The 9,662-nt window shown below is 53.9% G+C and overlaps 2 protein-coding genes across 2 annotated transcripts in view; one reads left to right on the plus strand and one right to left on the minus strand.

Moving 5' to 3' along the window:
* The window catches only part of LOC104545437 (NEDD4-like E3 ubiquitin-protein ligase WWP2), an 8,138-nt gene extending 5,840 nt beyond the window's left edge, over nt 1-2,298 (plus strand). The window contains 5 exon segments of the mRNA XM_010190580.1: nt 1-102; nt 395-499; nt 843-939; nt 1,830-1,902; nt 2,199-2,298. The exon segment at nt 1-102 is cut by the window's left edge and continues 18 nt beyond it. Coding sequence (XP_010188882.1) covers nt 1-102; nt 395-499; nt 843-939; nt 1,830-1,902; nt 2,199-2,298 — 477 coding nt within the window.
* A 1,772-nt stretch (nt 2,299-4,070) lies between these two features.
* On the minus strand, nt 4,071-9,035 carry PSMD7 (proteasome (prosome, macropain) 26S subunit, non-ATPase, 7; the record flags this gene model as incomplete). Its single annotated transcript, XM_010190581.1, has 6 exons — nt 4,071-4,560; nt 5,222-5,313; nt 6,609-6,689; nt 6,968-7,065; nt 7,874-7,966; nt 8,944-9,035. Coding segments are annotated over 6 exons (895 nt in total), but the record flags the coding sequence as incomplete, so codon positions are not given.
* Nucleotides 9,036-9,662: the final 627 nt, after the last annotated feature.

Here is a 9,662-nt window from a genome sequence, read left to right on the forward strand (position 1 = left end):
TTCACGCGGGGCGTGGAGGAGCAGACCAAGGCTTTCCTGGACGGCTTCAACGAGGTGGTGCCCCTGGAGTGGCTGCGCTACTTCGATGAGAAGGAGCTGGAGGTGAGCTGGTGCCTGTGCTGGGACAGGGACACGGGGGTACCGGTGCTTCCCAACCCACCCCAGGCTGCCCCAGGAATGGGACACAGGGATAACAGAGCACACAGGCTCTGCTCTCATCCTCCATCCAGCTCATGATTCCCAAAATGCCTTGTGAGAGGGGAGGGATTCCTCCCAAACGCCTCTGTTGTCCGGTGCTGGAGCCTGTGCCTGGTGCAGCCCCGCACCGGAGGGGTCGGCGCTCTTGACGCAGGGCCCCGTTTGGGTCCCCTCGCTGACTGCCCCTTGTCCCCAGCTGATGCTGTGCGGCATGCAGGAGATCGACATGAACGACTGGCAGAAGAACACTATCTACCGGCACTACACCAAGAACAGCAAACAGATCCAGTGGTTCTGGCAGGTCAGTCCCAGCACCCAGCGCCTCCGTCCCCCTGCCCAGCCCAGGATTGTCCCCTGCCCGGGACAGGCAGCCTCGCCGGGCTGTTGGGAGGAGCAAAGCACAGCAAGAAGTGTTCAGCTGTGGCTGGCGGAGGCCTCAGTGCCGCTGCTGAGGACACCAAGGCAGCACTTAGTGGTCAGTGTGCTTCTAGCAATGGCTGCATGGGAGGGGGACGGGTAACGGGGCGAGCGTGGGGGTCACACATGGCTCTGGAGGAGGGCACGGGGGGCAGAGCTGCTCCCTGCAGACCCCTCAGGGTGCAGGACCCCAGGGATCCCACTCTCCTGCCCCGTTCCCATCGTAGGTGGTTAAAGAGATGGACAACGAGAAGAGGATCCGGCTGCTGCAGTTCGTGACCGGGACCTGCCGCCTGCCTGTTGGGGGCTTCGCCGAGCTCATCGGTGCGTGTGTCCGGTGCTGGGTCTGGGGGTCCTGAGGAGGCTCTGGGGGTCTGGGGAAGCTCTGGGGGTTGTGCAGAGGCTCGATGGGGTCTGGGGAGGCTCTAAGGGTCTGGGGAGGCTCTGGGGGGTTCTGGGGAGGCTCTGGGGGTCCTGGGGAGGCTCCCATCGCCATGCAGTCCGCGGCCCTGGGGCATCGGTGATGTCTGAGCACGGCGCTGTGATCCGGCTGCGCGCTGTCCCCAAATTCCTCAGCCGTGAACGGTGCCGCGTGGTTGACTTTGTCAGCCCAGCCGTCGTCTCGTTCTGAACGAGATTTTTGATTTAATCTTGATTTTCTGTGCGACGAAAGCCCTGTTCCAGAAAGCCACCGTGTGGCGTTATCCTGCTCGCATCCTTTAATTTCCTACTTCTTGAGGCCTGTTCCAGCCGTTCCCTCACTTTCCTGGAATCGGTGTCAAGCCAACCAGCGAGCGTAGGCCACTCAGTCGTTCCTCCTGGCAGATCTTCGCTGTTTTCCAGCCCCCTGGAGCCTCTCCAGCGCTCACAATCTGTTAAAAAGCGACCTCGGTGACTCAGACTTCCTGAGCCCGGTCCTGTAAAACTCAGAGGGGTGAGCTCAGGCCTGTGGACCTGTGGATCAAGAGCTTTTTAGCACTGGGCCACTTAACCCTCCTGCTTATCCTTACCTCTCTATGCCGTGCAGGTGCTTTTTGGTGTTCTTGTTTTCTGTACATCCCCTCTGGGGGGGTCAGAGGCTGTGGGTGCTGCTGTGGATTTAGGCCCAGATGCGTCTCTGGGACAATGAGGATGCGATTTGCTGGTGGCACATTAGAGTTTTCTTCCCCAGCTCCTGCTCACGTAACGAGATTTGCTGTGCTCCTCATTAACAGGCAGCAACGGGCCCCAGAAATTCTGCATCGATAAAGTTGGCAAAGAGACGTGGCTGCCCCGGAGCCACACGTGGTGAGTCGCTGGCTTCTCCTCGCCCCATTAGGAGCACATGGGGACGTGCATTGTGGGGGGAGGCTGCACAGGGCTCTGGATGCCCCCTGTCCCCTCCATCCCCAATTCCATGGGACGTGGCTGCCGTTCCTGGCCATGTCCTTGTTGCTGCGGCTGGGTGTGGAGGAGGGCAGAGGGGGGCCCGCGGCCGTTCCTGGCCATGTCCTTGTTGCTGCGGCTGGCTGTGGGTGAGGCCAGAGGGGACCCGGCCATGGGGAGGAGAATGGGGACAGCAACATTTTTCACTGTCTCTGCAGCTTTAACCGCCTGGATCTCCCTCCCTACAAGAGCTACGAGCAGCTGAAGGAGAAGCTGCTTTACGCCATCGAGGAGACAGAAGGGTTTGGCCAGGAGTGACGGAGCTTTGGTGCTTTCCCGGGGCGGGAGGGCCCTGGAGGGGTCCTGCTGTGGGCCGTGGGTGGAGCGCAGGCAGCCACGGATGCTGCCACTTGTTCCCCTGTGAGATCTGTGCTAACGCAGCCCCGAGGGAAACGGGGCCACGTTGTTTCCCTCCCCAAATTTGAGGTGTGGTGAGGAGGTGAAGGCAAAAGCCCGTCTCCGCTCGGCTCGTCATGGGATGGGGTCAAGTCCTGCGCCTCAGTGGGCAGCTGGGGCGCGCCGAGGCTCCCGGTCCCCCCTCGCAGACGCAGTTCAATGAGGTCTGGTTTCGGCACAGGCTGTTTTTTTCCGCCCCAGTGTTTTCTGCTTTCTCATGGCGTTTTAATAAATGCAGGTGAGGAGGGGAAATGGCTCTCAGACCAGCTCTCAGGTCACATTTGGGCCCTGTCCTGCACCCAGCAGAGGTCACGGCACAGCCCCAGCCGCTGCTGCTGGGGCCGATGGCACCGCACGAGGGCAGGGACAGCCCCTTCCCGTCCCAGAGCCGGGGCCTGGCCCACCGCGTGCGTTGCGTGTTTTAATTTGCAAGCCCCTGTGCAGCTGTATTTAGTATTTAAGTGGTGCGTTGCTCCGAGCTGGTGCTCACAGCAGCCTCAGGGGCTCGGGGCACGTCAGACCTTTGCTTGGTTTGTGGGTTCGGCCCAAACTCCCTGCGTTTCCTCCAGGCTGGAGCTACGGGTGAGGGCAGGACCAGGACCAGGACCAGGCCTGTGCCCTGCATGGGTGCTGTGTACAGAGCTGTACACAGAGGAGGGCTGCAGGCACGACATCGCGATAGCTTCTGACCGGTAACAGGGTAGTTCTGTACCGCACCATCCTGCCTCAGTGACGCCGACTTCTTGTGCAATAAATGATGAGCAGCTGCCGAGGTGCAGGTCCATGGTCGGTTTGTGGGTCCCTGGGGAGAGTGTGTGGGGTCTCTGGTGGGTGCGTAGGGTTCACAGTTGGTGTGTGGTGTCCCTGGTGGGTGTGTGGGCTCCCTGTTTGGGGTGTGTATCTCCTGGTCGCTGTGTCACACACGTGTGGGGACACCGTGGTGCAGCCCCTGTGGTGTCTGTGTGAGGACACAGCTGAACGGCAGCGATGGGGCCATCAACGGTGTGTGTTGTGTGGGAGGGTCGGGCTGGGCGCAGCGCTCCTGCCTTCACCCAACCTATAATCACCTCTGGCTAAAAATGGCTCTGGGAAGCTTTGCCAGGGCTGGAACCACCCAGAGCAGCAGTGGCGATGGAACAAAATCAGGTGGAGGATGAGCACGGGCTGGCGGTGGTTGTGAAACCTCCAGCACCAAACCAACCCTGCTCAGCTCAGCCAGCAGCAGTGGCCGCTTTGCTGCTCGCTCCATGGCGCTTCCAGCACTCGGTGCCTCCTCTTCTGCTCACAAATGAGCGATGGAAGTGGTGGTAGCTCAGGGGTGGTAGTGGATGGAAGCTCAGTGCAGGGTAGGACAAGTGCCCAGTGTGAGGGTTAACCTGGTATGTGGTAGAAATCCTCAGCTCTTGGCCTAGAAGTCCTGGAAGGCGCAGTGCAGCCCTAATGAAAATTAATTAAAGTTTCCCCCTGGAATTAAAAATGCCCCGTGCTGAGCCCCAAACTGCCCACCCTGCCCCGCAGTGGCCATTGGCTTGGTGCAACGGCTGCAGTTTGACAGTCACAAACTTTGACCACAAAGAGCAAGCACCAGAACAGGGGGGAAGCCGAGCAACAAAAGAACCCAGCACCCACGTGGCTTAGTTTACAAGATTTTTTTTTTTTAATTTACAAATAAAAAACTACACATTTTACTTTTTCTCCTTTTTCTCCTCTTTCTTGCCATCGCTCTTCTCCTTGTCCTTCTCCTTCTCGTCTTTCCTCTCCTTTTTACTTTCTTCCTTTTCCTGTCCTTCTTTCTTCTCCGCGTCCCTGTTGGCAATCTTGTTGTTGATGAGGTTGTGCAGGGCAACCACGGAGCGGATCAGGGACGCCAGGTAAACCACCACCATCTGGTCGTTGGTCTTCAGGTAGAAGGCCTTGACGAACTCCTGCAGGTTGACGTCGGGCAGCAGGTTGAAGACGTCCTGGAGGTGGTAGATGATCTGGTGGTTGATGGGGAGCTTGCCCATGGCCACTTTCTCAAGGTAGCTCCTGATGTCCAGAAGCTTGGAGTTCAGTCCCTTCAGGCCATGGACCTGGTTGGTGATGCGCTGGGACAGGGTGCCCACCGTCGTATCCTTGATATCTCTGAAAACCGTGAAAACACCAGCGTGAGAGGGTCAGTGGGTGTTGGCAGATGGGCACAGGGCTCTAAGAGAGCAGCACTGCTTGAAACACGGCTGCGGTGCAGTTAAAACTGCGTGCTTCAAGTCACAGAATGAGAACGAGCTGACGTGTTACAACACACACCTAAAATAGATCCCTGTTGTATCCTGTGGTGTGCGCACGTTCTCTTTGGAGTAAGATTTGTGACAGCAGTTACAGACAGAAATGATCAGCAGGATTCCCAGCTCTCTGGTTTGTGACTGCTCTGTTTCCACCTGGGGAGCTACAGCCCCAGCAGTGCCCCACTGGGTGGGACAGCCCTGGTGTGGTTGGGACAGCCCTGCTCTGTTCTGGTTGGGGATAGCCCTGCTCTGTTCTGGTTGGGGACAGCCCCGCTCTGGTTGGGACGCAGTGGCTGGAGACGGCTCCAAACCACGCAGCGCTTTGCTGCTTTGAGAGAATGAAAATGCAGTTTTCCTCTGCTGGAGCGGGCAGTCACAGGTTTCTCGAGCAGAGGGAAGGTGCCAGGCGAGCCGCTAAGTGAGCACGCTGTTAGATGTTGAACAGGATCCCTGTTTCCTCCGGGATGCGGCCCTGGGAGATGCCATGTGCATAACAACGCCGTGGCGCTGTTGGTGCTTACCGTAGCAAGTGCTCAACACCAACCTCCTCGGCCTCCTCGGCGCCGATCTCGCTGGTGACGTGCTCGAAGGTCTTGGAGGTGGGGGTGCCGTCCTGCACAGAGCACAGAGACGCGGTCACAGCGCTGCACTAACGGCAACTGCTGCAAATTATGGCAAAACAGGACAATGGGGGACTCGGGCTCACAGCTGAGGGGAGCAGGGTGCCAGTGAACCACAAGGCCTTTAAAAACATGGCATTTTAGAGTATGAGAAACTATTAATGAAAGCAGGAAGGCAGTTACATGCAGCCCACAAGAAATCAGAGGAAAGGCTCGAGTTGGTAGCACTAATTAAACCAAGAAAAAGCCAACTGCCAAAGACCAGGGGTGCTAGAAGTTTCTTCTTCCTTCTGCTCTATGCTTGCTTCTGCATTAATTTTCAATTAAGGTATTTTGCTGGTCTATGCACTGGTGGGTAGAATGGAAATCCTCGCTACATGTCATCGTTATTGCTTCATTTCCCAACACAACCTTGTTAAATTTTGGGATCCCTTTGATATCCTGATGTTTGCTCTCAGCCAGTCAGAAGCACATAGACAGCTCCAGGAAACAAAGTAAATACTATGGAGCAATCACCTCATTAAAATGACAATTCAGACACTGGTAATTAAGGGCTGTGTTTAAAAGATTCACAGGCTGGATTCCTGAGAATGAGTTTTATGTGTTTCCAAAACCTGGCCCAGTACAGAGCTGTGAACAGAAAGCACCAGGGGAACTCCTGTGAGTTCCCAAACCAGAACAAACCCTGCAGTTACGAGATCTGCGGTGCTGGGAGCAGCTCAGAGCCTGAGCAAGCCGAGAGGATCAGACTGGTTGGTTATGCACCTCCAGATGTAACCCAGCCCAGACACCGAACGCTGACTCACTGCTGCGCTGTCTGCACGGCGCTGCCAGAGATGATGAGCGTGGTTCACACCTGGGCTCCCCACTCAGCACCAGCCACGCACAAATAAACCAGGGATTACTCAGGACACCTCTGCTGACATGTACGGGTGACAGAAGTGCTGCAATCTGTGACTCTCCATAGCCAAGGACATGACACAAAGAGGTAGAAATGTCTCAATCACAGGGACAGCTGGAGCTGTGGAGTCCTTCAAACAGAAACACGTGGCTTTTCTTCCAATGGGAAAAGCTGGGTGACAGCTTTAGTTACAGAGGCTGGGATTTAACCTCTGGTTTCAGCAGATTGTGGCTGTGAGTCACAGGCCCTCAGCAGTGAGCACAACATCCCATGAGTCAATTCAACCACGGGATGCGCGTCCTTCAGAAAACAAGGCGATCCTAACAGCACCTCTGAGAGGAAACCCCTCTCCTAGGAAAAGGCAGAGACACATCAAACCGTACTCACATCGTGAACTTCTTCCACTGAAATATAAGCTTCTGTGGGCAGCCCGAGGTCCTTTGGCTTCACGTCAATAATCACCAACACCTGATGGGAAAAGCAAACAGAAAAACGGGTTGCATTCAAAGAACAGAGAAAAAATCCCCTTCAGCCCCAGCAATGGACGCTGGCTGCTCTGTGGTGCCCACTTCAGGCATCTCCAGCTGCTTCCAAAGGCTCTGAGCTCCCCAGTCACTCCAGAGCCACCAGGTCTTTAATGCACTGTGTCACCAGCAACAGAAGTGGGGCCAGGGGTTCCCAGATCCCCCATTTAGGAACAGAGAGGGGAAGAACCAAACCAAAACGCCCCAAAGCGCCGCACTTACAGAGTTAGGGCAGTATCTCTTCATCAGCTCATTGATGGCGATGTCGTTCTTGTGCAGCTTGGGGCCTGTGTGGTACCAACCAACTATTCTTTCTCTAGCTGAGCAAAACCAGAAAGGATTGGAGATCAGAACTGAGTGGTGAGACAGCGGCAGAGGCTGAATTAGCAAATTGGGGTGAAAATCTGATGAATGTAGAAATGAGTGTAAAGTAGGGGACAATGAATCACAGTAGGCAAGGCACTGATACGGCTGGTGATAGAGTTTGCTAACCATACTTATCATAGCTTACTGATCACATTTGTAACTTTACTCATAGGTTCTTAGCTAAATTGGACTATTTCATATCAGTTATTAATTTTGCAGACACCAGGATTTGGTAGCTTGCAACTCTGACATCTAAAGATACAAAAAACCATGAGAATGCCAACTGCTCCCAGGGCTAAGAAAACCCATAGGAATTCAAGGTATGAGTGAACATTCAGCTGTAAAGTCTCCAACTCAGCAGTGAAGACACTTTGTAAAACAGTGGTGAAGAGCAGTGAGAAATCACTACTTCAAACTGTAATGTTCACATTCATAAAAATGCCATTTCAGGGCACACCTGCACAGAACAGGTTATAGAGGAGAAACCCTTGAAATGCTTCAGAAACGATGGCAGTTTTGGAGTCTGAATAAGACACAAAGCTGTCAGGAGAAAACTAACCAGGTATAAATGAATATGTTAAGAATATGAACTTCTTGCACAAATTAACCCATGGAAACCATCACTGAAAGTGAAGCCACACAGGGGACGAGCACGGGATGGCTTCTGAAGCAATTCACTCTCAGCCTTACGATGACTTCACTTTCCTACACAGTCTCCAAAGTTTCTAGGAGTGTATCCCTGGCAGGACAACCTCAACTTACCGTTGACCTTCTTGAACATCCCGTACATGTTCTCCAGATAGTCGTGGTCTAGAAACCACACGGTGTCATCCTTGTCATCCTCGTCGAAAGGTACTGGGGACAAAACAAAACGTCACTGTGGCAGAATGCAACCTCCAGGCTGAAAATGCTCACAGAAACACGGTGGTTTAGGGTGTCTTTGGCTGCTGAAGGGAGATTTTAACCAGTTTCAGCTGTCTGGCAACACCAGGCTGCACAAGCTGCCCTGCAGTGCAGGCAATTCTCTTGGGTAGCTGCCAGTTCAGAACTGGGGAGATAACTGGGTTATCCTCAGTGGGCAACACCAAGCAGCGAGGAGAAATCCTCCCACGTCCACAAGTGAGGGCACAGACACCTGAGACCACAAACTGAGCATCCCAGCAGTCTGAAAACCCAGTTTTCAGTGGAGAACACGTCACCAGCGCGTTCACAGAGCACCAGGAGGCACTTTAATATTCACCCTTGAGTAAAGGGCTAGTTATTTCATCAGGTAGCACGTTTACAGGCGCAGTTCTGAAAACCAAGGTCTCAGTCTTTTAATTTACAGGCATAGGAAGAGATGTGTGTGGTTGAGAGGCTGTCAAAACGGCCAAAAAACCCCCCTCTATTCACCTCAAATGAAAAAAAATTCCTTTAAAAATTGGGAATAAAAACAGTCCACACTTGGGAGAAGAACTTCACATAAACTGGGAAACTCCATATACAGACTGAGATCGTTTTGCTTTGTCACAGAGGGAATCACTGCGAAGAAAATGCCTTAATGAACACAAACGGGCCAGCCAAGGCTGTGCCTTCAAGAGCTACTTTTACTATCACATGTAACTATCTAAGAGTAAACTATTTCAACACTTAAAAACATACCAGAACTAGTGTTTAACTGCACAAGGCTGGCTGCAATAGGTGTAGTTGTGACAGCAGCCAGGGGGGTTTTGTTGTCAGATACATGGAGGGAACGATCCGTGCTCTGACAGGGTGGCTTAAAAAAGCCCGAGTGCAAGTCATCTGTTCAATAATTCAGCAGGTTTGGACACGGGGAGGACACCCAAACTCACCTGCAAAGCTGTTGGACACGTCCAGTATCTTCTTCTGCCAGGAGCCCAGCAGCACACCCACGACTCGCTTCTGGTTCCCAACTTTTCCTATTCTAAATGGAAAAGGCTGTCAGTTCCTACCACAAAACACCTGATTCAGCAGAGAAGGTAACAGGAGACCGCTCGCTTCGCTGATTTCTGCAAGTTAAACCGTGTGCGTGTGGGAGCGGAAGATGAGGAGTTATGGTTGTTTTATTACTGATTGTTGCTAATTTACAGCCAGAAAAAGGGCATTTCGGTGCCCTCAGCACCAAACCTTGCGACCCAGCGATGCAGACAGAGCACTACGTGGTCCAGTGCAGCTGACGAGGGGGAACATGACCCAAAATACGCACCGTGACCCAAAACCCGCACTGCTGCAGCCTCTCTGCGGGACAACGGGCCCTGAAAAAGTGAGTAAGCTCTTCAACTGCTCCCCAGTTTGCTTGCGCAACAGCAAGCTTGTTTGCCTTGAGAGCGTTGGGGGTTTTTTAACATGAAAACTGCCTGTCAGTTGGTGCAATTAAGCTAAATTAGGCAGGAATTACACCGGCTGTAATTTATCCCCCGCTGAGCCGGCCGCAGCTTTAGGGACACCCCCCCCTTGTCCCCCACTCGTGGTTTAAGCTGCAGGACGCCGATTCCCAGCCCACAGAGGGCCCCGGGCAGGCGCTGACAGTCCCCTCAGCCTCTCAAGCTCC

This window comes from Mesitornis unicolor, unplaced genomic scaffold, assembly GCF_000695765.1.
Source record: "Mesitornis unicolor isolate BGI_N332 unplaced genomic scaffold, ASM69576v1 scaffold30018, whole genome shotgun sequence".
Taxonomy (NCBI): Eukaryota; Metazoa; Chordata; class Aves; order Mesitornithiformes; family Mesitornithidae; genus Mesitornis; species Mesitornis unicolor.